The sequence below is a fragment of the Pavona decussata genome, unplaced genomic scaffold (genome assembly GCF_977016875.1).
Source record: "Pavona decussata unplaced genomic scaffold, jaPavDecu1.1 SCAFFOLD_254, whole genome shotgun sequence".
In the NCBI taxonomy this organism is placed as follows: Eukaryota; Metazoa; Cnidaria; class Anthozoa; order Scleractinia; family Agariciidae; genus Pavona; species Pavona decussata.
Genome location: NW_028145657.1, coordinates 6939284 through 6967226, shown reverse-complemented (window position 1 = coordinate 6967226; position 27943 = coordinate 6939284). Strand labels below are relative to the sequence as shown.

The following is a 27943-nucleotide window of genomic DNA, read 5'->3' as shown; positions in this document are numbered from 1 at the left end:
CAGTATGATGCAGACACGGAAAACGACTTGGGTAAAATAACGAAAACTGAGTTAGACACGAACAGTAAAGCTGGTCTGTACGACGACTGTATTACGTGAGTATTGATTTGTCCATTGACAGAAAGATTCTTGTGAAATAAGTTATACTTGATTATTACAGAAGACTGTTCATGGGTGAAATATTCAATTCGATCTGTCCGTGGCGGACTAGGATATGTATTAGGTTATAATCGGCACCTTAAGAACATGTGAGAACTTGCAAAGATTTTAGCACGCTTTAGTTCCATGTTGGCCTATGTATAGGTGGTTTGCAACCAATCCCTGGAGGTCCAAAACGACAACGATATGGCGGCCATGTTGGATGGCAAAACAAAAGGTTCTGTCATCCAACATGGCTGCCACACCATTGTCTGTTGGATCTCTAGGGATTGATTGCAAACCACCTATTCTACAGTTAAATAACAAGCTGCATGCTTGCAAGCGGTGAGCAGAGTCGTTATGTAGTCGGCCCAATATCAGCCCGCATGGATTGAAGCGAAACTATGCTGAGATTTGTGGGACAATTTTGTTGCTATACATTCTAGGACCTTTGGGCTGAAAGAATGCGATTAATGCACTTTACTGCGCATTTTTTTTTTCTGTTGTCCCACTCTCAAAAACACGTTTGAGTAATCTCACTTCTCCAGATGTTCATTATCGAAATAGATAAATACCATCACCAGAAAAGCTTTCATCTGAACAATGACATGGATGAATTAAGGGCAAATGAAGCCTTGCTAAGTAACGGTACTAAATGCAAATGTGTTCATCCAGTTATGACTTAGTATTGGCATGGATAAGAAATGCTTTATAGTTTAAGAAGCTATTTTAACCAAATTATTATTTGGTCTGGTGATGTCATATATCTTATATTCCTAAGAATATGTAAACAGTGATATGCACTCACGCATGTAAAATAAGAACAAATGGTCACGTCACGAGTTGTGTATGCCCACCTTTTCTTTGTAGTTTACGTAGCACAATAGTAACAACAAAACCACTGGTGAAAACAGAATTCTTAAGTCACGCAGGGTAATAAAAAACTTCGCACTTTTAAAAAAAAAGGAAACATTCAAGTAAAGGAAAAATTGAGTTAATTTATGGAATGAATTAACTGGAGGCAACGTTGATCCGTTAGTAATTAGTCGCTCAGAACAAGAAGAAGGCGAGAAAGCCAGCGATTCATCGTTTTCGCTGTAAAACATTTGTATACACTCGATTGCAAAAACTTTGATACCTAAAAAGCATTAACCGTGAGCGATGAGACCCAATGGCTTTATGGGTATAAGTGTACTAAATTTATGTGCATAATATTCTATTCTCGTTCGACGGTTGACAACTAAACTTAGTTGCACGTGGTGAATGATGGAAACTGTCCAAGCTTTCCTTAAAGTGTCCAAGTTGGCTAACAAGGGCCAATTTTTAAACACTACCCACAAATCCGTTTGGTCTCATCGTTCATGGTTTATGCTTTTTAGGTGTCAACGTTTTTGCAATCGAGTGTATATAGAGCGGTTTTCAATTTCAATTGACCGTTGCAAGTAATTTCACTTTATAATTTTGTTTTGGTTTTGCTTTACTGCGCTCTATGATTGGTTGGTAAAGTTCGCACCATCTACTCAACCAATGGGAAGCCAAACCAAAACCAATCGTGTCTTGCTCGCACGCGTATTTGCTTCGAATTTTGATTGGCTCATTGCGCTCTTTACGTCCGTTGTGATTGATCAGCTCTAAAAGTAGAAAAGCTGAGTTACAGTATCTTGTCATAAACGAACAAAATACTGAGTCCTAGACGAGAATCGAACCAAGAGAACCCATGTCAAATGCTGCAGCTTTAGGTACAAATTCGATTCAGTGGGACTCCGCTCTACGGACACCCGAATATTACAGACAGTTCCGTTTGTCTCGACGAAAGGCTGAAACTTTTTCTCTAAAATTAACCCGCTTAATACGGACAACGGACACTTTTCTGTGTCCAGCGTGCAAAATCTCATACATCGTCAACCCCGCATAACAGACACTGGTTATCTAGCTGCGCACTGTCGATATTTATTGTCACAATTATGTGCTATTTGTAGACATTGTACCCTGTTCAAATAATGACAGATTTGTACGGGTTAGTACGATTTTATTCCTAAACTAGAAATACGTGACTCGCAAAACCTCGCGAGGCTGGGGCTGGGTGGAAAACCCTCTTTACTCGTATTGTAGCATCAAATGAGGAGATTAAAAGGGGCATAGGATTTTTTTTGATGAGCATGGTCTTTTTGTAGTTCCACAGGCTAGTTTGCGGTTTAAAAACTATGTCTGACGCGACGTAATGTACAACGGGCGTGCAGCGCTGTCGTGTTCGATGAATTTATTTCCCACGGAAAATGGTTTTACCGCGGCCACAAAACGTGTAATTTCTTCAATGCAATCTTTCACAAAAAAGATTTCTAAAAGAAAGGGAAAATGTTCAGGAGAGATAGTTCTGTATCCAGTGAATATTGATGAACATTGCTGTTGAAATTTGATCATGCACGCATATTTTTTCCGATGTATGCAAATTTTGTTCCAGACGACGCCAGACAGTCTGACGTCATTCAAGTGCGGACACCTTCAGAAAAACATATATATATATTTTTCGCTCGAATTCGCGCGGCTTAGCTCCGCTCGGGCTCCTGCCTCGCTTCGCGAGGAAAGATACAGTCCTAAAGTGTGACGTCACAAAAATTTGAATTTTTGAAATTGTGGGATTTGTTAGTATATTCTGAAAGAGCACGATGACAAATTGCTACTTCCCAAAAATCAGTATCTTTTTGCAATTTGGGTGCGAGATATTAGCTCTGTTATGCCCGATGACTCCATACAAATCCTATACCAACAAATCCCACAGTTTCAAAATTTAGTTTTTGTTACGTAAACACTTAAGGACTCTAAATAAAAGCAAAATAGCTTGACGTGTTTGATCAGTTTGCCTTTCTTCCGGTGTTTTACCCTTCCTTGGCCATTTGCTACAAGTCATATCTTCTTCCTCCGTGACGTCCTATGCTTGTCATAAGACTTCGACTCCGTTGTCGTGTTTCAAAAACAATAAAGTAGTTTTGGAGACTATGATAGCCTGAGTAGCAGCGGTTTTTGTTTCCTTTAAGCCAAGCGGGGCAAACACGAAAGACGCGCGAGGGCATTGGGCTAAAAGGAGCAAAAAAAGTAGGAGCATGGGGGAGGGGCGGGGAAGGAAAGGAAACGCCTGCCGCTGAGGCCCCAGATTTTACCGAACACCCCCAAATGGCTTCGCTCCCCTGGGGCTTACACTGTCACGTCAAATGTCACATAAGATTGATGAGAACCAACCATTTTTAACTTCCGGTAAATCTCAGCGAAAACAGAATCGCGGCGGGCAACTTGTTTACTCCAAGAGGAATATGTTTCGAGCGCAAGGAGGGTCTTCGCCATTACGGTGCGGGAACGCCTGTCTTAAGTTATGATACCTTTCCATACATTTCCCTGTATTTTTTCCCGCGAACTATTCTTAGTAGTGGTTCACGGCTGGTTCCCTATACCGACAAATATATGGAAAGTTCAAAAAACGACTGGACGCGTTCTGGCAGAGCTACATCCCTCCAATTTTTTTCTTAAAATCCTTTTCCTAGTACCAATAGTTTCCAATTCATGAATATTTCAGAGGCGATGTTTTATGAAAATTATTGGGCATCGTATTTCCATACAAACACTGTTTGCCTACTCGTCAAAATGGCGTCGTCTTTCAGTGAACTCGCCGTTTTTCAGAGCCGTTAGCTATCCGTTCAGTAACTATCCGTTGTTTGATGGATTACTATTCATAACACTCCTAATGATATGCGAAACTGAAATACATTAAATTAACACATCCCTTGCGATTCAATGCACGCAGGCATGTGCACAAGGGTGTTCTAAGGGTATATATACTGAGTCGAAGCAGAATAACACTCCTTTCGTGCTTAGTCTCAGCCAGCGGAGCAGTGAACGACATCTCTTCAGTTTTCGACCCAGGCGAATTTTCTAGAATTATGGCGGAAGCTCCAGCGCCGGGAGTACAATTTCCTCAACCGCTAGTAAACCCTCCAGCACAAGGCCCAAAAGTTCCCCAAGTCGCACAAGCTGCTCAAGTTCCACAAGCCGCGCAAGTTGCACAAGCTGCTCAAGTTCCACAAACCGTGCAAGTTGCACAAGCTGCTCAAGTTCTACCAGCCGCACAAGGTGTACCAGTGCCACAGGCTGCACAAGCGGCGGGTCGAAATGCTGCCCAAAATGTTGCTGCCGGCGGACAAAACGAACTCGAGGTAAATTTTGATGTTCCTGTCCTTGTTTTATTTCATTTTGCTTTTCGCCATTTTGGGAACATATCATAGGCTTGGTTTATTTATCTTACGTGAGAGCTTAAGTTTATTTTTCCCGTGGGCGTGTTACATTTGTCTTTACATGAGTTTGTTTTCCCTGTTTCAACGGCATGTTTGCAAGTTAAGTGCATCTGTTTGCATTTCCCAAAGGGTTAGTTTCTTGTTATAGAGCCCTTTCTTGTTATTTGTGGGTGGGAATTTTGTTCCTTATGTTCTTTATTCTCGTTTGGGTGTGGCCCGCTTTCCTTCCTATTGTGTCGGTTATCCTTTATAGTTAGTGAATATATTTTGTTATTCAAATTTCGTATTTTTACCACGTGCGGTCGCGGGGGTGGGACAATGTTGGTTTGTAGGGGTGAGTCCTTTTTGCTAAATTATTCTTAGATATAGTAATTTAATTACGCCGTGTGTAGACACGGGGGTGACTTTTTCCCTCTAGGATTTATACGCCGGGTGTAGTCCCGGGGGTGAGTTTTCTCACCAGGATTTATACGCTGGGTGTAGTCCCGGGGGTGAGTTTTCTCACCAGGATTTATACGCTGGGTGTAGTCCCGGGGGTGAGTTTTCTCACCAGGATTTATACGCCGGGTGTAGTCCCGGGGGTGAGTTTTCTCTCACCAGGATTTATACGCCGGGTGTAGTCCCGGGGGTGAGTTTTCTCACCAGGATTTATACGCTGGCTGTAATCCCGGGGGTGAGGTTTCTCACCAGGGTTTATACGCTGGGTGTAGTCCCGGGGGTGAGTTTTCTCACCAGGATTTATACGCTGGGTGTAGTCCCGGGGGTGAGTTTTCTCTCACCAGGATTTATACGCCGGGTGTAGTCCCGGGGGTGAGTTTTCTCACCAGGATTTATACGCTGGCTGTAATCCCGGGGGTGAGGTTTCTCACCAGGGTTTATACGCTGGGTGTAGTCCCGGGGGTGAGTTTTCTCACCAGGATTTATACGCCGGGTGTAGTCCCGGGGGTGAGTTTTCTCTCACCAGGATTTATACGCCGGGTGTAGTCCCGGGGGTGAGTTTTCTCACCAGGATTTATACGCTGGCTGTAATCCCGGGGGTGAGGTTTCTCACCAGGGTTTATAAGCCGGGTGTAGTCCCGGGGGTGAGTTTTCTCATCAGGATTTATACGCTGTGTCCAGGCACGAAACGAGAACCCGCCGGGTATATTTGTTGAAAGATATAGATACGCCATGTATTGTTACAAGGGCAAAGACTCACTAGGTATGCTCCGTCAGGAAGTATATCTTAAATTCCCCGCTTTTTTTTCGTGATGAGGTGAATTTGTGATAGTTATCAGTTTTACTAGTCATGGCGTGTTTGTTGATTGGGAATTTTTCTCCTTTTTAGAGGTTACAAGCTGAAGTCCTTAAGTTGAACCAGACAGTTGAGACAATGACTGGATCATCTGTGGAGAACTCCCTAATGAAGATTATGGCCTACGCATCTCGTCTCCTACAAGATTTCAATAAATACGAAGCCTTGGAGATGCTAGAATCGCTTCAAGTTACGGCTCAAGATACCAAGCATGACCGCCAGAATTTCTATCGTTTGGTTTACCAAACAGTCCGTGAAAGCTCGATGTGCCTCGGGATCAATTTAGAAGTCTTTTCCTGCGCCTTTTGGGCGATGAAGATCATGAAAAAATCTTTGATTGTGTGGCGAAGGTAGAGAAACACTATCGTTCGAGGGACCGGGCCGGGACTGCAGCTGTCTCCCTTTTACAGGGAAGGCCGGGAGAGAAATGTCAGAGATTTCCCGAGAAACCCGGGAAGGCTTATGTCGTGTTTCTACTGTGGTAAACTTGGCCACATTAAACGATTCTGCGAGGCAAGAAAAAGGGATCTTTCTGGGAACATGGGGCTGCGGAAGAATGGCACGTCTCCAGCGTCAGCCGCAAAATAAAGTGTGAACTTTCGCAGACAACATATGTTAAGCTGATTTAGGGTTTCTGTTTGGGTAATAAACGTATCTTCAATTCAGTCATGTCTTATGTGAGTGTTTTTCTCTTAATTAGTAATAAACTCGATAGCCTCAGAGTTTTGATAGCTTTGAAAACAGGGTCTCTAGTTACCCTCCCAGGATTACTGAGTCAGAGCTGTCTTCTCTCTGCTGACTACTTTGGGGTTTCACCCGTGGGAATAATACCTTTTGTTCTTGATGTTTTTCCCTAGGAAATAATTTCATGGGCCTGGGAATATGATAAGAACTTCGATAACGCTATCACTCATGGACAGTCTGGGGTGAATGCAATTCAATGGGTAGACTCCATGGGGAACCCCATAGCGATCAGCGGTGAGATGACAGCACGTGAACTAATGCAAAAGGTCACGCGTGTGGAGCAAGGCGAAATTATAGGGGATGTAAATGAGTTGTCTTTCCGAGACCCTAGTAATTTTTGAGCTGGAGAGCTTCACGCTCACTACTCGTTTTGGGAGAAAGTCGCGGAACGATGCCCTAAAATGGCGGCTCAAACCGATGTCTTGGATTGGATCAAAAATAAAGTTTCTATTTTTCTGTACTTCCAACATTTTAAGGGCTCGTGTAAAGGCGAACAGTATGATTCTGACCGCCCACCCCACAGGCTGTTTAGAAACAACATGTCATGCAAACTTTTTTGTTCGCTTTGTTCAGGAAACTTTGATCAATCGTCTGGGGACTGGGGCGATATCTTAGGTGGGGAGGGTTGGGAAAGTGGCACCGCCCCATATTGTACTACCTCCGGACTGTTGAGCCGTCAAAGCCCCGCTTCTGTCATGACGCGCGCTATTTGAACCTCTGGATGAAAGACAATCCTTTCTCTCTGAATACCCTTAATGACTTGCCTCGTTATGTAACAAAAGACTCATTCCAGACTGTGTTAGATGATAAGTCTGGGTATGATCACATTTTGCTTACAGAGAGTAGCCGTCCTTTCTTTGGTATACAATGGGGTGGTTGGTTTTTTAGGTACAGTACCTTGCCTTTTGGCTGGAAGGTTTCCCCTTTTATTTACCACACAACAGGTCTCTTTGTAACTGGTTTTTTTCCGTTTAATTGGCATTCCATGCCTTCTTTACACTGACGATCGTCACAATGGCCAGCTTCAGGTCTCGTTTGAAAAAGGAGAATACGGTGCCTTGGCCACAGCAGGTGAACACAATTCTGCAGCTGCTAAGTCTGCCATTTTCCTGATACTCCTATTATTTAATCAGACTGGGTTATTTCCTTGGTCTTTCGAAATCTATTCTGATCCCAGCAAAGATTGTCCCGTACCTTGGATTCATGGCAGACTCTTCAAGAGAAATGTTTCATTTGATTCCATAGAAGAAAGAGAAATTCATTGCCCTTATTCATGAGATACTTGGGTCATCTTATGTCTCCGTTAAAACGTTGCAACGCCTCGTGGGGAAATGTGTTTCCTTCGCTAGAGCGGTGCCGGCAGCAAAGCTCTTTACAAGAGAAATGAATGCAGCGATCTCAAAGGGCCTACGTTCTCAGAAGCTGATTTTGTTACGAGGTACTCTGCGAGAAGAGATCGCTCATCGGCTGTTCCTTGAAAACTGGGATGACCCAATACCATGGCGCGACGAACGCCATATTCAAGTCTCTGTGGCAACGGACGCATCCTCTTCGGGATGGGGGGCTACGATTATTTCTCCAAATCACCGTCAGATTTTTGATTATTGGTCACGGGAAGAGTACACATGGGACATTGCAACAAAGGAAGCCATGGCGATCATTAAGATGTTATTATCGTGCTCGGATGAAGTTCGTAATGCGCGTGTCGATGTGCAGGTTGATAATCAAGCCGTTGTTCACGCATGGACCAACCAGGGTGGAAGGAGTGCTCAGCTAAATAATGCTATGAAGGTGTTATTTTCAACCACTGCTGCCCTGAATGTCCTGTTGCGTCTTTTTTATGTCCGATCTGGAGATAATCCAGGAGATGGTCCCTCTCGACACAGATCCTCTTCAGATTACTGCCTTACAGGTAGTATGTGGCAAAAAGTTCAGCGAGAGTTTGGAGGCTCTACGGGGCACACGTTTGACCTGATGTCGTTAGATTCCAACGTACAGAAGGACTTGTCTGGAAATAGTTTGCCTCACTTCACTCCGGTCTCTTCTCCAGGGTCTGCGGGTGTTAACTTCTTTGCTCAGAATCTAACAGCTTTTGGGTCTCTCATGCAATGCCCATATGTTTTTCCACCTCCGGTCTTGGTCGGTCCAGTCCTACGCTATCGATCTACGAAGAATGAAACAGGCATGCACAATCGTGGTCCTGGACAGTTACCCTAAAAAATATTGGTGGCCTTTAACATGGTCATGCAAACAAAGTAGTAACAATGGCTTCTACAGGTGATGACCATGTACTTCTTGTACCTTCGAATCAGGGTTGGATCCCACGCCCAGGCGGAATCCCGGGAGACCTTTGGGTGTTCTCGGTTGTTTTTTAGGCATATTTTATTGAACTTAGATTGATTTTTTCCGTAGAAATCCTTTTTTCTCGAGTGTACCACTAAAAACTTTCTTTTTATATTCTCCGTTGTTTAGGAACTCCCTTTGGTGGCAAAGCTATTCGTACCATCTGTTCGCTGTCCTGTTTGTAGTCGTGCCAATGACAGTGACTTCAGGTTTTGCCAGCACTGTGGCTACAAGAGAAAGATTTTTTCCTTAGTAAAGAAGAGTGACACATTAAAACTTGATCTTGATTCTATATAGATAAACGGTTGCAACAATTATTGAACTTTGATCAGGCCACAAGTTACTCGAGACAAAAGGATTCTCTACAGAAGGAATTAGAAGCCTTTTTATCAGCCCTACCAGGACAAGTGTCTTTAGCTACTGTCTCTCCCCGGGATATATGCCGTATTCTCACTTTTAAGGATAAGGATGGTCGAACGCAGATCCACCATAATGGTTGTAACTTTGTTGGGCAACGGGGTAAACAAACATGTGGTTGTCCTCTCCGATTATCTTATAAAACCGTGGATTCATATATTGGAAAGCTAAGATCTATTTTTCATGCCATTGGGAGGGATGATGAATGGGATAAAAGGCTGGGACTAGGCAATCCCGCAGCAGATAAGTCCGTAAAGGACTATCTTCGTGTGGTGACTGCAGAGCAATTAAGGGCAAGGGTAACCCCTAAGCAGGCGACGCCTTTCTTTGTTGACAAACTTACCCAGCTTTCCCTTTTCTTGGAAAGGCGCCTGGCACAATCCACTAATAAGCCGTTACAATGTTTTATTATCGCTCGGGACCAGGCCTACTTCAAAAGCGTTTTCTTCAGTGGTGATCGCCTCGGTGACCTGGGCCAAGTTAAGGTAGTTGAAATTTTGCGCTTTCCCAATGATGATGGGTTTTTATTCAATCACGTGTGGGGGAAGACCCTAAGGGATGGTGACCAAAATGTTATTGGAATTAGAAGAAATCCACATTCCGTTATTTGTCCCATTAGAGGTATTGAACACTATGTTGATATTGCTCGGGGAATGCAGGTTGACCTTACCCGCGGTTCCTTATTCCGCCCAACAACACCTGATGGTGGAATATTAGATGCCCCCCTTACTTCAGCTACTGCGGAGGCCCGACTTAAATTATATTTAAATGAAAAGGGCGAGAATGACGGCGAAACATTGCATGGGTTTAGATCAGGGTGCGCCATAACCTTAGCGCTATCAGGGGCAGAATTAACAGAAATAATGGATCATGTTGGTAGGAACCGTAGGCACACTGCTTTGCATTACCTACAGCTAGCGAAAGTGCTGAACCCTTCTGGGGCTTCTGCTAAACTAGCCTCCAGCGAAGTGATGAATGTTAATAATACATGGACGGACATGAATGAACTGAAGCGCATCCTTTGCGCTTTTCCAACTGTTAGTCCACAGAAGAGACCTTTATCAGACTCATAAGTAAGACTAGCTATGTACTAGACGTTTTGTGATCTACCAACATACTGTCGTTTCTTTTAGTTTTGGGTAGGTTTGGGAATTGTAAGGTTTGAGAACGTTTGGGGGTATTTATGGATAAGATTGATGTTTGTTGTAAGTAAGAAGTAAAGAAAAGAGCTTGTCATGAAATTAAAGATGAACAGTATGGCGTGAGTGGCACTGAGCAATATTATTTCCCATATCTTATTTCAACTGAGCATGAATAGAGTGTTATGAAATAGATTACTATTCATAACACTCCTAATGATATGCGAAACTGAAATACATTAAATTAACACATCCCTTGCGATTCAATGCACGCAGGCATGTGCACAAGGGTGTTCTAAGGGTATAAATACTGAGTCGAAGCAGAATAACACTCCTTTCGTGCTTAGTCTCAGCCAGCGGAGCAGTGAAGGAAGGAACGGCCCGCCCACACTGACCAAATTCGCGTGTGTCAAAAACACTGTTACCCTAAGCCAAGCTGTTCCAGCTTGGCTTAGACCGCTGAGCAATATTATTTCCCATATCTTATTTCAACCGAGCATGAATAGAGTGTTATGAAATAGATTACTTTTATCTTACGTAGCGAAATCATTTACTGCATCGGATTCGCTTTCGGTAAGCTATACGAGTACTTTGAATGAGGGACACAAGCATGTGAATGTCAGCATATTTTCCTTTGGTGGTCACAATTTACTTTTTAACTCAAGAGTCTCTTCACGTCATGAATTTATTTATTTTTGTGTTTTGCAAAATTTAATAAGCTGTATCATTCAGGTAGTGTTCTGTTACTCTTTAAAATGAGCAAGATAAAAAAAGAAAAAATCTTACAGCTGTCGGAAAGCTATTTACATGTAAGAAAAATAATTTGAATATCCTTCACAAATAGGGCCTTGTGCATTGTGCCTTGTGCCTTGTGTGATCGAAAGCTGAAACGCAAAATCTTCAAACTTAAAACCGATCCATTAGACCAAAAATATCGACCGAAGAAGTCAGTTCGTTATGAAATCTTTTGGCATTTCATTTCGATCAGACACTCGGCGCTAGCTACTCCAGCAGTGATCGACGTTGTTTACAAATGAAATGCGTTTCTCATTTCGTTTGTTCAATTTTATTATACAGTTAGTTACAGATTTATTTTGACTACACAATAATACTGATGAAGCTTTTTTATGTTTAGCAGTCCTTAATTCTATTGATAAAATAGAGATTACAATTACTACCCGCCTCTACCGAAGATTTGTCACCTCTGACTTGCAGTCTAGCTGTACACATTCTTATTGTCATATACTTACGAAAAGCAGGAAATAAATGTTTTCTAAACTCAGAGTGGCTCGGTACGTTTTTCCTTAAATAATGCGCAATAAATCCTAGGAGGTTCTCTGTCGTTACGGCGAGTGCGTTCCAATGGACTTCGTCCTTCAGTTGATCTGGAGATCGCCACGGATTGCTGATCAGTTTTCCTCGCATCGTCAATAACTGGGTCTTTCAACTGCTCGTCATACTCGTTGGCCACACAAGTTCTCCAGTTTAGCAGCATGGGTTGATCGGTTATGTCACTGTTTGTCACATCGCTAATGTTGTTTAAGTTCGATTGAATTGTCTTTCGCGACTCATAGCTTGCTGAACTTCGTAATAACTTTGATAAACATTGGAATACCTTGACAGCTTCGAGGTCACTCTCTAAATGGAAGTCAATTTTCAAATGGAATTGACTAATGCCTCGTGAGCTTAGGGGATCGACAGGGACGTCTGTCTTCTCACCCAGCGTCGATTCGACTTCGATATCAAGAATTACGCGTCGGTGAGTGGAAGGCGGTGCACAATCAGTCTTTATTGTATCAATGCGCATTTGTCGAGAATCTTATGCTTCACCTTCGAAGAACGCCATTTCGTCACTTCTTCAGACACTTGCTTCTAATGTTAGAGAATGCAGCGAGAATGCGTTCAAAGCACTAAAAACAGCTATGCAATGGCGACCCACAGAAATCAGTTTGGCGAGTCACAACTTTCGAAGCCGTGTTGCTGGTAATTGGCTAACAGATCGAGCTTCCGGCTAGCGAGTGACGTGGTATTGGCTATTATTCCACTTCCGGTTACACCGGAGTGAGTGATTCATTTGCATACGGAATGCCACTATTATTCGTTGATGCTGAAGCATATCCACTATTAAAAACGAACTACACCATGTTTGTTGAGACGACAATACCTACCAACAAACCAAAGCGCAATGATAATTATATTTTGAGCGTGACCGAAAATTCTTGATTTTGCTCGATGTTAATGGACATTCGCTCTTGAGGCAGTTCTTTGCTCCGGTTTCAACTGAATTAACGTATCTCCGTGCAAAAGAAATTTATTCGCTTCCAAAGCAAAGCAAACTCGAAATCGAGAGGACACTCGAAAGAGTTTTCTCCAGCCTCGTCAATATTTTTATCTTTGATAAACGGGAACCGGATGTCGCTTTGGTCTATGAGTTTGATTGACAGACGATTGAGCAATGGCAATACATCATTGCCTCCCGTTCGCTGACGAACGACGTTCGGTAAAATGCCTGGGCTCAGCGGCAGGCGTTTCCTTTCCTTCCCCGCTCCTCTCCCCGCTCCTTTTTGCCTTATGCCCTCGCGCGTCTTTCGTGTTTGCCCCGCTTGGCTCAAAGGAAACAGAAATGTTTGCTACGCAGGCTAAGACTATGGTAAATGAGCGTACGGTTTCTTTAGTTAGAGAATGTTACAGTTACAGTTAAGAAATTTAACAACGTCTTTTTGCCGTAAAAAAATGTCTGCTCTAGTCTTTGTATCGATAAAACATTTTTTTTTTTCTGCGAGCCTGCTTAATACGGACGCCCGGATAATACGGACACTTTGGCATGTCCCCTTGGTATCCGTATTAACCGGGTTGCACTGATCAGCGGGCGAAAGCTGCGTCAAATGATAATGATAATTACGTTAACCTTTTGTTGGATCAACAGAGGTCGACATTGATCTAATTAAACGGAATGCAAAAACATACAACATAAAAATACAAACAAAACATTACAAAAAGCATTAATTAAGGTGTGCATAGCAGGTTGTACACTTGCGAACATTTTACTACGAAATTTCAACCAAAATACCGCAATTTCAAAAAGAAAAGGTCGCCTTGTGACCGTCATATAAATTGCAGCCAAACTACACAAATCATATTATTGCCTAATGTTTAGCAGAGCAGAAAATTGCTCATTTCGTACCTTTAACTCTCACAAATTGAATTCGAAATTTCATTCAGTTAAGCACAACTTAGTTATCTAAACGCATTGACTACCAAAGCACATATTCAAAAATAAAAAAAATTCAAGCATTACTATTTGTAACTTTAGAAACTCTGGACAGTTATGCTGGAATTAGCACTCTTATTTCTGAAATAAAAAAAGTCATCTTAATTATAATTCAATCATAAAACATAATATTTTTCTTCACTTTTATTTACTTTTTACACTTTTGACAAATAATGTATTCAAAATTGACCTTTTTAACGCCTTCAATTCGTTATTCGTGTATGTATGTCCTTAACACCGCCTGCCTAGATTAGCTCGCTATTTGCAGGCGGTGTTCATTGTAAGTAACTGTTTGGAAAACTTAATAAACTTGAACTTATTGATCTTTTGTCACTAAAAGTGGTAATATCAAAACTTGCACAGCTTGCAGACTACTCATTCGACTCATTTCCCCTTGGCAGAATATATTTGTCTGTTTCCAAATGTCTCTCATGCACATTGATTGACTTCCATCCTATCCTTAAGAAAACACCGGGCCTTGGAATCTCATCTTTATGATTTTAACGTCTCTGATTAGCTTCACTTTACTTTGCTTCTGACTAATATGTACCTAGATTTGTGAGTTCCAAACAAACACCTGGGGAACACTAGCAAAGTTCTGATTCACCCTACGAATGACCGGCATATCAAGCATGCCTTCCAAATAGAGCTGCTACCGCCACATATAAAAGATCTAGCATGTTTATGCCTTTCCCTTCGATCCTTACATGTATAATATAATGGCTGTAATGTATGCTGGCCTGCCTGAGCTCGATTTACTGGGCAAAGAATCAAGACTACCAGAGTTAGACCAAAATGGCTATGAGCACAGGTTCATAGCCGCCTTTATTCGAATTATGCAGTTTGAATAATCATTGATAGATACATTATCTGGCCCAGTAAAGGTGAGGGCACAGAAAACGAAACACTACGGTATGCATTAATGGAAAGCGGTTGGCCCTGGGATGGAGGCGGGAGAACAAAGCACGTCTTCATCCGCTGCTGAACCGAGACGAATGACTATGGTATGATCATATTGATCATATGACTGATGCAAGTACCTAAAGGAGGGTATACCTTATTTCGATTACTTCTGAATGTTTGGTTTATCAACAGAGTAAATTGGTCACCGTAAAGAGATTCGAGCGCTGAGTCCCGAGCGTCATCCCTTCGTCAGCTTGGAGATTCACTATGACGAAAACACTTGAATCTCTTTCCGGTGGTCAATTTACCTTTAGTTATCAACTCTGTTGATAAACCAAACATCCGTTTCTTCTCCCCCACCGATGCAGCACCACAGTTTAGTTATAGAAACTAACCCCCTTATCCATTTGATACTACATATATCTGAAGTGATAATTACCTTAAAGAGTATTTACGAGTTCAAACGTGACTTTACCAATTCGCATTTTAAAATCGTTTCCCGAACAGGTTGTATAGAAGCATGGGGATCATTATTTCAAAAAAGAAGAACAAACAGAGAGATAAGTCTCACGAGACTGGCTGTAAGTATTGGGGCTTTGTTTTTTTTGTGTTGTTGTTGTTGTTGTTGTTGTTTTTCTTTCTTTTTTTTTTCAAGGAAATAACGTTTTTATTTTTCTTTCTATGAATTATTCTGTCAATTTTCTATTCAGGGAAAAACATGGGATTCACTTTTATTAAGGAAAGAAAGGGAGGGGTATTTTTTAATAAAAAAATGGAAGAAGCTGATGAGGTGAGGAAGCTAAGTAAATAATTTAATTAAAACTGAAAATAACTTTTTCACAAACTGAGCAAATGTCCACTTTAGAAATTACTTGCCATCAGTTTTCGACTAAACGACAACCACACATAAGAATTTTTTCCCCAATCTCAGAAGCTACATACATACAACTTAAAATAATCTTTATTTATCCACGGTCAAATTTAATCAGGTTACAAAATATACAATCCAATGCAAAAACATCCTAAAAATCTAAATCTAATAAAACACTTGTTTTCCATGAATGCCCGTGCCTTTGCTTATTAGCTAGGTAGAACCACTTTTTTCTGCGAATAGTTACCTCATAGAACCCTTTAATACAAATCTTGGTAATAATATCTATTTTTTTTTTGTTTGAAACTTCAGTTTCTACCTGGCCATAGCTGCTTCCCGCCGTGCACCAGACTCGTTTACTGACCAGCGGTATTACACATGGACGGTGTTAAAGCCAAGGACGGTGTTCCTCGTTATGCAAATTTCGCCTCGTTCCTGCGGATGACAGAGGAGAAACTGGATTAATGACGGAGCAAGAACAACGAACACCATGGTAAGACTCCTTAAACGTAATAAGAAACTCATCACCTAGTCTCATTATTATGAATCGTAAGACGTACAAATGCTTAATAAAATAGCTACTTGGGGCGCACCGCAGCGTAACCCATGTTGCCAAAAGGAATGTAATCCTTTCTCAATAAAACTATATCCATCAAAACCGACTAAAACTATTAAAATTACTAAAATAATTATTCTTGACTATGTTGCCAATACTGCTGTTATCTTGCAGGGAAAAATCACGATTGAAAGAGGAAACAACAGCAGAAAACTACTTGACCACAGAGTTTGAAGAGCGTATTTTCCATGACCATGTACGATACAAACTTCAAATACAGCTACACGAAATCAACCCTGACGACTCCCACCTCATTCTCCACGCGTCAAGAGCCTGAGATAAAGCTACTCATCCTTGGTTTGACCTTGCAAACATCAACCTGACGCAAATGTTACCAGGTGACGTAGTTAATGTTACGCGTTGTTCTATGAGTAATGTTCCTTCGTCCATTGTAATACCACCTGCCAAGACAATCTACGACTACACCTCACTTGCACATCTGAGATCAAAAATTTACCCTAGCTCAAGCACACCGACCTGCATCTCGGTAGCGATTGGAGACCGAAAAGGAACAGGAACGGATGCGAACGTCTCCCTTACAATAACTGGTAAGATACGCAGAGTGGCAATTGAATGTGTCTCTTGTAAAGCCAGTATTAAAAGTAATCTCTGTGGCTAATCATTATAATTATCAGTATCACATTATCGTTGACATTGTCATTGTCATAACTATTATCATTACCATCATTACTATACTCCTCTATTTTTCTTCTTTCGTTGCAAATGACAAAAGTGATCCCTAAACTAGTTTAACTTTGTTCATCTTAAAGACTGCGAATTTATAAGAAAACCTCAACAAATATCTCGGTTTTTTAAAAGAAAAAAAGAATTTCAAGCCAACTAGGTTAGAATTTCTCTTGGTTTTACAGTATCTTCTACAATCCTGCAGAAGAGGTAAAAGTTTTGGAATTGCTAGTTTTGTGAAAGACATCTTTTCTTTTGACATATTTTTTAAGGAGGCAAAGAGAGGTCAAAACCACCACTGGTGGACAAATCGTTTCGCAAGGTTTCACGATCAAGGATATTGATCACTGATTCTTTCTTTAGCGACCGAAAACTACTGTTTCTTCCAGTCGCATACTTTCAAAAATCAAATAGGAAAATATGGTTCTAGCATATCTTAACTCTTTTTAATTATTCGAATGTTCATTTTCACAAAGCAGAGGTTTCAATACTCGTTCAGTATTTCCGGCTTACGGGATATTACGGTCTCACAATTTCATACCTTGTATCTCAAACTTAGATGGTTAACCAATAGGCTATGATTTATAGTATTTTTGATGATTTGTCACACTTTATAGTCTGGTTCTGTGTAAGATGCGGCATGCAAGTTTACTTTCCGTAAGCATAAGAATGCCTTTCAATTCTCTGACCTCAGGCAAGTGGATTCAGTTTTACGCAGCCATTACCAGTCTTTAACGAAGTATGGTGTTTTTAAGTCAAAAGCGCCAACCGTGTCAAAATAAATGAGCCTTGTAACAAAACGTTTACTGAACTTGGCCTAACGAAATGGGGAGATCTTTTTACTAAGCACTTGCCCTGCGAATTTGAATCATGCGCAGCTGAACTAGCATATAAATCTAACTAAATGCAAACTTTTATTCAATTTATATTTAATTAACTCCGGTCCTCTCTCATATTAGAGAAAATGGACTTCAGAAGAAAAACTGATATGGCGATCCCACTTTGTCTCCCTAACAACTGCCGGTGGAATTCTGTTACCAGTGAATACAACAAAACAGAGGAAAAGCGCTCATCACTTTACGTCGTAGATGAAGCCCTTCAACAACTTAGGATGGTGAAAGGTAGTCTTTTATGTATAATACGTTACCTTATAGAACAATAGAAGTACCCCTGAAATCCCTCTTAAGTGATATTGTTATAAAGCCCACTGCTACCAAATGGATGGTTGGGAGCTGACACTCTTGCCCCCCTTCCTCCCTCCCCCCCCCCCCCTCCCCCGCACCCATCTTATTTGCTTTTGCCCTTCAAAGTATGCACATAACTACAATAGTACTTATAAAATAAAGAAGGTAAAATGTCTAGCTATCTCAGGAAGACGTTCATGTTGGGGAAGTTGAAGTTAATTAAAAATTTGAAAAACAAAAAACAAAAAACAAAAATAAAGTCAGAAACAAAAACAAACAAACAAAAAACAGAAGCGATAAAATGCACCCCCTAGCCAGCTTAAATTCTACTGTGGCAGTTAATTGCCATCTTGACAACAGAACATACTTGTTCTCGTTGTTTCTGTTGTTGTGTTTTATTTCCTCGTGGGTATTGTTACTTTCCCCGGTGCTTATGGCCAAAAACGTTCCTACGTCTTTTGGTCCCCAAACAAACTTGCCTTTCGAAAGTGGACACAATGTACGATTTAAACTATGTGCCCTTTCATGTTTGAGCAACTGGTCAATAAAAGTTTATTTCCTACATAACTACGCTAATGACACAATTTTCGAGGCTTTCCAAATGTCATTAACGTTTTGACCCAAGCTATATTTGTATTTCAACTGATGATAAGGCCCAGAATTAACAAGACTGGCGTACTATATAAAAACGATATGAAATCCTTTGACGAAATAACTAAACTCTGTTTTCAGCTAGCTTCAGGGGAAGCCGAGAGATGATTTTTCTGTATTTGAAGATCTAGAAGGGAAGCTCGACTAGGCTAGCTTTCATTCTTGCAAGGCAAACTGCCCTGACTATTTTTCAAAAGATTAAAGACTATGCGGTGGATGACATTTCCTTTAATTGTATACCCATTTTGATAAAACTCATTTCTTAGGTCCTGTATGTGTTGTATCGATCGCTGGCTCATACCGGAAGGGGAAGTCTTACGTTTTAAGCGAAGCTTTTGATCAACCAGGGGTCTTTCCTCTGGGACATCACTTTGACCCTGAAACAATGGGAATCTGGATGTGGATTGTACCGCAAAAGTATCGGGTAATGTGAACCACCTTTGATTTTGTTGTTTGTTTGAGTTAGTAACTAAAGTTACCTTTCCATTTAATTAACCGTGGAATCATCATAGTCAATGAAACCCATTAACGTTTATGGGTAGAACCAAACCAAGTGCTATCCACTCTACTTATTCTAAAAATGTGTTTTACATGCTGTTGAATTTCTTTTCATTAGGACACCAATGGCCGGGAGTGCACTGTTGTGTTATTGGACTCAGCGGGAATTGATGCTGTCAGGAGAGAAGGTTTAGATGACGATCAAATCTTTACGCTGAGTGTTTTACTAGCCTCTGTGCTGATTTATAACTCCTCTGGTGTTCCAACGAGACATGATCTACATGGATTGGAATATCCTTTTAACGTTTGTTACTAGTTATTTGTAATAGGGCTTATAATATTGGATTTAAAAGAATGGTGGTTGTTCATATTTAACTTGAGAGTTTCGTGTTTCGACAACAATTTCCAGTCAAAAGTAACTTGTAGCCGTCTCTAATCTGTTGCTGTCACATTATGTTTCTTGGGTTTGTCTTGCCAAGTACTTTGCAATTATTTTCCCAGAGGTGTCGATCATATAGTGCGCAAGCTTGGTGCGCGATACACCTGGAAGACAATTGATCGGATAATCAAAGGTGGGGTGCACTTCATGCACCGCTTATATGTAAGACAATTCTTTAACGTATTTGCAGCTTCATTGCGAAATTGTCTCAGCGTATCAGACTTCGTTCGAACAATGGAGGACATAGCATGGTAGCTCCTCGAAAAGACACAGAGTACTTCCATAAAACTTTTCCGTTCTTCATATGGCTTCTTGAGTAGCTTGTAGAGCAACCCCTCATGCCAGTGATGCCAAACGGAGTCGAAGGCTTTACGAAAATCTACCAAACAAGCATAGCCTTTTTCCTTATGGTAGTGGACATATTTATCTATTAGGGTCCTTAGACTGAAAACATGGTCTGCAGTACGGTTTTCAGGCAGAAAGCCAATTTGGGAATTATGTAACATTTTTTTTTCTTCAAAGTACAGATATACTCTTTGATTTAAAATGAAGCTAAACAATTTTCCAAGGCCGCTAGATAAACATATGCCTCTATAGTTTGTTGGGTCACTCTTGTCAGTCACCCGATTAATTTTTGTAGATTGGAGTTATAAGGCCTTAACACCAAATATCTGGCATTTTTCCAGTTTGTAGAATTAGATTAAAAAGTTTGATATAAACAGGCATAAGCGAGTTAAGGCTCGCTTTGATCATTTTGTTTCTTATTTTGTCAACGAATGGGGATTTCTCATTTTTTAATTTCTTCACTGCTTAGCGTATTTCTTGTTCAGTTATCGCATGGTCTAAATAGTTAAGCTGTTCTTTTTTTCTTTTTCCAATGTTTGCAACTCATTATAGATTTCTTGTTGTTGGATGGAAGTTCCCGGGTCATTAGAGTGTAAGGATTAAAAGTGGTTGAGCCGCGTTTCCTCCGAGATTGGGGCGGGAACATTTTCGAGGATAGTATAGTTCATTGACTTTAAACAGTTCCAAAAACGATGCGTTGTCGGGATTTAATCCTAGTTCGTCGAGTTTCAGAGATTTTTTAGTCTGAAATGCTTTTCTTTATGAGTCAAAGAGCTTTTTGTAATCAGTCAAGGTTTTGTGAAATTTCTCCCGTAACTCAGAGTCAAAGGGATCGCAATGTTTTTGATTTGACACTTTTCGTAATTCGTGTCTTTTTAGACGACATTCACGGTCGAACCATCTTTATTTAGACGTTGCCTTTACACGTTTACGAGATTTTTTGGTTTTAATCTTGAGGCAGATTTTTGATGTCGCTGTTAGAATGTTCACAGCATTAACTAATGAGACGTTCACGTCTTCAGTGTGTCGTTCCATATATTCACTTATTAGGATTTGGATTGATTCCGTGCGTAACGTGCTTCTGAATTTTAAGTAAGAGTCACTTTCCCAACAGAATTGGCGTGGTAGACTCATTAAGTCTATCGGTACGATTTGGAGTTAGGGTATCGTTTGTTGGTAAGCTGTTGTTAACATTCAACCGTGCGGCGATGGCACTGTGGTCCGATAAGTAGGATGGCTGCTTAAGAACAAAATTGGAAACATTGAGTAGTGTACAGCGATCCCATATTACGTAATCAATAACGCTTGTCCCGTTTTTCCCATGAAAGGTGGGTCTGTCCAGGGTATCACCTTTAGCTCTTCCATTAACTATTCTTAGATCAAGGTTTTTGCAAATTTCTAGTAGTCCTTTCCCATGACTGTTTTTGACATTGTCAAAACTATTCCTTTGGATTGGCTGAAATGCTGATTCTGATTGATCATTAGATTACGTTGTTGCCCTGTTGCGAGACAGTAAGTAGTGGTAGACAGTAGTAGTAGTAGTAGTAGTAGTAGTAGTAGTAGTAGTAGTAGTAGTAGCTGCAGTAGCCAAGTAGTTGCAGTACCGATAGTAGTAACACCAACATTGACTGTAATGGTAATATTACAAGTGATAGTGACAATCAAAGTGATATTGATGATGATGATGATAAATTATGGAGCAATTACAGCTGCAAGTGGAAGCGCGATTGTTCGATCAAGATGAGGCCAGCCTGACCGAAATGATAGAAATACTAGGAATCGAAGATGATGTAACGGAAAAAACGAAAATGCAGAAGATTAAAATTATCAGAAAAGAAATTGACAGCAAAATGGAAAGCGATGAAAAGGCCGCAAGCACGTGTCTCGAACAACTACTCGCCTACCTAAAAGGAACTGTATCCCCTCTCGAACAATTGAATGAATCGACTGAAGAAGCGGACCTAAAAGTAGAAGCTACGGGGGTTAAAAGTGAAAAAAATGGTACCGAGGAAAAACCCAAAAAAGAACAAGTCGAACCAGGGGTGGAAGAAATCTTATTACATTTGGCGAAAGCAAAAGCGACCCCATCTTTGCTGCGCAGGGAATACAAACTTTCGGGACAGATTGGCGAACCAGGACAGACGGAAAAGTTGACTTTTGTGTCTTTAATGCATCAAATAGATTCTGGTCCCAAACGTGGTTATAAAGAAAGCGAAATTGTGGATGCTGTGATTCGTGCAATATCGCCCCATAGTAGTCTTAGAAGTTACGTGGAAACATTAAGCGACCTCTCCCTTGCAAAATTAAGAAGAATCCTCCGTGTCCACTACCGAGAAAAAGCTGCATCTGAGGTGTACCAACAGCTTGCAACAGTATGTCAACAAGGCAATGAGTCGCCGCAGCAATTCTTACTCCGTGCTTTGGACCTGCTTAACAAAGTAAATTTTGCTAGTCAGGAATCAGATTGTGAGTTTAATTATGGCCCTGCACTGATTCAGAGGACATTTGCGAAATCCTTCGAAACGGGTCTTCGTGATGACATTCTAGCCTCCAACCCAAGAGCGACCCTGCGCACCCCAGGGCTTACCGATGAGGAACTTATGAAACAAGTGAATGACTTAGCCTCACAGCAAGCCTAACGAAACACAAAATTGTCAACAGAGCGCCAAAAAGCAACCAAAGTGAATGCCTGTGAAGTCCCTAAGGAGGGAGGGGAACAGAGAGGCGGGAACCCAAGTACAGACGGGAACCAACAGATCCTTTCCGAAATACGGCAGATGAAATCAGAGATAAGTGATCTCAAAGGCAGAGTTAATGGCCAAGAAAGTCAAGCGCGAAACCAGATTGGGGTCGATCTCCCTACAGAGGCCGTGGTGGTAGTTACCAGCCAAGGTACCCAAGTTGGGGCTGCCAGAGTTATAAAGAGCGTGGAAGAGGAGAGGAATGTAACCATTGTTTTGCTTGTGGTAGCTCTGGACATGTAGCTCGTGAGTGTACTAGAAATAGGAATAGGGGTAGTCGTCAGGGAAACGGCCAGCGACTATTCCGGCGGGACACAGAATAGTCGACAGCAACAGCTACAAGTCCCATCGTTGTAATGGCTGTGGCCAAGCTCAGTTGGAAGGAGTAAAGTTCTTGCAATGTTCTAAATGTAAGGCTGTGAAATACTGTAGTCGGGTTTGTCAAAGGAGATATTGGCCAGAACACAAAGTGTTATGCACTGCAATTTCACACTTGTCCAGCAAAGCAGGGGCAAAGATGCTGGACGATAGTGATAGTACCTTTGTTAGTCACCTGACTCCCCAACAACATGCCACAGTGGTAGGATTGGTGGGGAAAAGATGCACTGTTAAGGGAGATATCAATGGTCATTCTTCAGAGGTACTTTGGGACACCGGGGCCCAAGTTTCCATCATATCCAACGAGTTCTTAAGGAGAAACTTTCCTGATGTTGTCGTTAAGGATATTTCGGAATTGCTAAACACTAAACTGAGCTTGACTGCTGCCAACGGTAGTGAGATACCATACATAGGATGGGTGGAGCTGAATTTCAGACTCTCATCTTGCAACAATGAACTGAAAGTTCCATTTCTTGTTACAGAACAATATTTGGACTCACCTTTGATTGGTTTTAATGTTATAGAAGAGATTGTTAAAGATAGCGATGAGGATGTTGCATTGTCTCAAGCTGTCGCGTCCAGCTTCACTGATCTTGACAGCCAAACTGCTTCGGTGTTTGTGAATTTTATCCAGGGCCTTAATCAAGAGGAACTTTGTTCCATTAAAACTACCAAGCGTGACATCACTATACCAGCCAATCATAGTCAAAGGGTTACCTGGAGAGCAAATACCGGACCAGTGGAGAGAGCTACACCAGTACTGTTTGAACCGGATGAGGCCAACCCATGGCCTAGTGGTTTGGAGGTCTCCGAGACTTTGCTGTCTGTCAAGAAAGGAAAATCAAGTCAGGTGGACATTGACATTACCAATAACACCAACCATGCCATAGTACTTCGGGGGCGGACCCTACTTGGTTGACTGCAACTTGTCCAGTCTGTGACACCAGTTGAAGTTCAATTAAAGGAACCCGACAATAGCAATAATGGCACCCAGCAAAAGGAGACACAAGAATCAGGGACTACAAAGCCAGTGCAAACACTTGATGAAGAGCCAGGAGGAGTACCAATGGGAACTAGGGCATCCGTACAAAGTGAGAGACCAATGGAGGTTCCCACACATATTAAGGACAGAGACCTGGAAGGTCTGACACCTGCTCAGCAAGAGATGGCTTTAAAGTTATTGACTGAGGAAGCTGATTCCTTTGCTAAAGATGATAATGACATTGGATGCATTCCAGATCTTGAACTTGACCTTGATTTAGAGGATCGGACAGCGGTGCAGAAGAACTACATAGCAGTACCTAAACCTCTCTACCCTGAGGTTAAAGCTTACATTGAGGATTTGTTGAATCGGAATTTTATCAAGAAGTCGTCATCCTCGTACAGTTCTCCAGTCGTCTGTGTTAGGAAAAAAGATCAAAGCTTACGGCTGTGTGTGGATTTCAGAGCACTAAACAAGAAGACAAGACCTGATCGTCACCCGATACCACGCATACAAGAAACTCTGGATAACCTCGGTGGCAACTCACGGTTTTCTGTTCTTGACCAGGGCAGGGCCTACCACCAAGGGTTGATGAGTCCGAACAGCCAGCCTTTGACAGCTTTTATCACTCCTTGGGGCCTTTACGAATGGATTCGGATACCATTTGGCCTATCTCGAGCGCCGGGAGCATTCCAACGTTTTATGGAGAACTGTCTTGGTGACTTGAGAGACACTGTCTGTGTACCCTACCTGGATGACATTATTATATTCAGTGCCACATTTGAGTAACACATTGAACATACACGCAGGGTTCTTCGACGACTGAGAGAGCATGGAGTAAAACTGAAACCTCGGAAATGTAAATTGTTTAAGAGAGAGGTTATATTCCTTGGACGTGTTGTGCCAGAGGAGGGTTACAGGCTGGACCCAGCATGTATCAAGCCAGTCCTCGCACTCAAGGACTCTCCTCCAAAGACAGTAAGTGAAGTGCGCAAACTTATGGGTTTCCTGAACTATTACCGCAGATATGTTAAGAACTTTTCAAGAATTGCCAAGCCTATTTATGATCTAGTGAAGACACCTGGTTAATCCCCGCCGAAAACTCAGCAATCAAATACAAGGGGGATCGAAGAAACAGTGGCCAACTACCTGCGAAACATCCAGTGGATTGTACTGACATTCATCAGTCTGCTTTGGAGATACTGATTGACTCAATCACAAGTGTTCCGGTGATGGCGTACCCAGATTTCCAGAAACCCTTTGTCTTACACACTGATGCCTCAGAGGATGGGATAGGTGCCGTGTTGTATCAGTATCAGGATGACATTCCCCGTGTTGTCGCATATGGGTCTCGCAGCTTAACCCCAGCCGAGAAGAATTACCACCTCCACTCCGGGAAGTTGGAATTTCTGGCACTCAAGTGGGCCATCTGTGACCAGTTTAGAGACTATCTCTATTATGCCCCCAGTTTTAAAGTGTACACTGATAACAACCCACTCACTTATGTCCTGTCCTCTGCCAAACTGAATGCTACTGCTCTGCGTTGGATTGGGGAGTTAGCTGATTTCAATTTCACCATTCACTATCGTCCAGGAAAAACCAACATTGACGCTGACACCTTGTCTCGAATCCACTCTGATGACACTGCTTACGTGGAAATGTGCATGGAGATGGTACCAAAGGATGTCCTTCAGGCTGTTGCTTGTTCTGCAAAATCCCAAGACCAAGGACAAGTGAACTGGGTTTCAGCCCTTACAGGAGACATCACTGTCCTACCAACTGACACGCTTGGAACCGATGAATCTCCTGTACCCAAAATCGACATCAAACATGCACAAGCGACTGACCAGGTTGTTCGCCGAGTGAGTGATCTACAGCAGCGTGGCCAACGACTAAGAACAAAAGAGAGAAAATGGGAGCTAAGCGAGACGCAACTTCTCCTACATGAATGGGATAACCTTTCGCTCGACAAGGATGCTATACTTAGACGGCGTAAAGGAACCAAGACTCAGATTATTGTACCCAAACAGCTTCGCTCACTGGTCCTCAAGGAACTCCATGAAAATATGGGTCATCTTGGGGTAGACCGCACATTAGACCTTGCCAGAGAACGTAATTGGAAACGCCTGTCAATGCATTAAGCAGAAGTCTCCCACACTAAAGACGAGAGCTCCATTAAAACCCATTGTGACCACCTCACCTTTTGAACTTATCGCCATTGACTTTCTTCATCTTGAGAAAAGTAGTGGTGGGTATGAGTACATCCTCGTCATCATGGATCATTTCACACGCTATGCTCAGGTGTATGCCACAAGAAACAAGTCAGCTAAGACAGTTGCCCAAAAACTTTACAACGATTTTATTCTCCGGTTTGGTTTTCCCTTAAGAATTCATCATGATCAAGGGGGAGAATTTGAAAACCGCCTCCATCGGGAGTTAGAGAACCTGTGTGGTGTGGAACATTCTCGAACCACCCCTTACCATCCCCAAGGCAACGGGCAAGTTGAGCGATTTAATCGAACACTTCTAGGAATGCTCCGTACCATGCCTGAGACCCAGAAATCACGTTGGGCTGAACACTTAAACCTTTGTGGTACATGCTTATAACTGTACGAGGCATGAATCAACTGGCTACGCACCGTTCTTCCTCCTTTTCGGTCGCCACCCTCGTCTGCCTATAGACCTAATGTTTGGAATTGAGAGTCAAACCAACCTCGAGAATCACTCACAATATGTAGCAAAGTGACGAAAAGCAGTGACAGAGCCATACGAACTAGCAGGCAAGAAGTCCAGCGAAGTAGGCACAAGAGCTAAACAACGTTATGATCGCTTTGTACGGAGTTCGGTTTTGGTGCCTGTTGACAGAGTCCTCGTACGTAATTAAAGTGAACGGGGTGGACCAGGCAAGCTGCGATCACATTGGGAGGATAAGATTCACATAGTAGTTAGCCGCAAGGGCGAAGATAGCCCGGTGTATGAAGTCAAGCCAGAGGTTGGCACTGGTGAGAACAGGATCCTCCATAGAGACTTGTTATTGCCATGCAATAATCTCCCTGTTGACATCCCAAGCAAGAAAATCCATAAGAGAGAAAGAAGAGCCCAGAAGGATGAGTGCCGCAAGGTTCCGCGGATACCTGCACCACCAGTCGATGACTTTTTAGATGGAACCAGTAGTGATGATGAGTATACGATAACTCCCCACTATGCGCATGCCCGCGAGGAGGTGGTTACGGAGGAGTTCCCCAAACCTTCAGTTGAAGAGAAACGGGTTATACCTACACAGTTAGAGGAGGACAGCAGTGCTCAAGGGGAAGCAAACAAGGATAACACTGTTCTGGAAGACAGGGAAGAAGACAGACCTGAGAATGGAGATGAGCCGGATACTCCAATCCAGAATGACAACAGTCGACCAGGTTCTAATGGACCAGAACCTAGGCCTCAGCGACAGAGACACCCACCAACTCTTCTGACGTACAACACTTGGCAACCCCACATATGAGACTCAAGCTGCTACACACTTTATAACTGCCAACAGTGTGCTGGGAAGACAACTACCCCAGTGCTGTACTGCTCACCTTACTTGGGGTGCAGGGTTACCAGCTATGCCGCAGTTCCAGCTACCTACATATCCATACTTGTCTCAGCATCCAGTGATCTTTGGTTACCCCAGAACGTTCCTGCAGTACCCCTCAATGCCTTCACAGGTGGCCCAGCCAGTTAACCAGTACCCTGTGCCCCAATCTGTTGTGTATCAACCAAGGAATGACCTGATGCAAGTACCTGTAACCATGACTCCTGGATATGTACCAGTACCCAGCTGTGTGTCCTGAACGAATCCTTTGCAAATCAATTAATGTTGTTAAGAAAAAAAAAACACTTACATTTCGGCTTGATTCCTCGTGTTAGAATGAACACTTTCAAGTGATACAGAGTATTCTGTGACCAGGAGATGTTACCTTAAAACTCAGTTGCTGCAGCCTTTTATAAGAGAGCCAGATAGTTTAGTCGTGAAAAAGATATAT

At 42.1% G+C, this 27943-nt stretch overlaps 2 protein-coding genes, 1 long non-coding RNA gene and 2 pseudogenes across 5 annotated transcripts in view; all 5 read left to right on the top strand.

Annotated features, from left to right (window-relative positions):
* Positions 1–19422, top strand: part of LOC146456871 (guanylate-binding protein 7-like) — an 84354-nt gene extending 64932 nt beyond the window's left edge. Inside the window, exons 2-4 of the mRNA XM_085092909.1 lie at positions 17663–17824; positions 18805–18962; positions 19155–19422. Coding sequence (XP_084949035.1) covers positions 17668–17824; positions 18805–18962; positions 19155–19352 — 513 coding nt within the window. The 5' untranslated portion in view covers positions 17663–17667 and the 3' untranslated portion in view covers positions 19353–19422. The remainder of the gene's footprint in view (positions 1–17662; positions 17825–18804; positions 18963–19154) is intronic.
* LOC146456872 (uncharacterized) lies at positions 3–15322 on the top strand. Its single transcript, XR_014858804.1, has 3 exons — positions 3–95; positions 15040–15113; positions 15243–15322. It is a non-coding gene; the product is annotated as an uncharacterized LOC146456872 (long non-coding RNA).
* On the top strand, positions 3908–6453 carry LOC146456874 (uncharacterized; annotated as a pseudogene). Its single transcript, XR_014858805.1, has 2 exons — positions 3908–4343; positions 5749–6453. The product of XR_014858805.1 is annotated as an uncharacterized LOC146456874 (transcript).
* LOC146456873 (uncharacterized) lies at positions 6669–7704 on the top strand (annotated as a pseudogene).
* LOC146456865 (guanylate-binding protein 6-like) overlaps positions 15736–27943 on the top strand; it is an 84954-nt gene continuing 72746 nt past the window's right edge. The window contains exons 1-2 of one of the 2 annotated variants that reach the window (XM_085092862.1): positions 15736–15896; positions 16134–16567. In XM_085092862.1, the coding sequence (XP_084948988.1) occupies positions 16348–16567 (220 nt within the window). In that variant the 5' untranslated portion in view covers positions 15736–15896; positions 16134–16347. The remainder of the gene's footprint in view (positions 15897–16133; positions 16568–27943) is intronic. The other variant, XM_085092861.1, reaches the window with a different exon arrangement.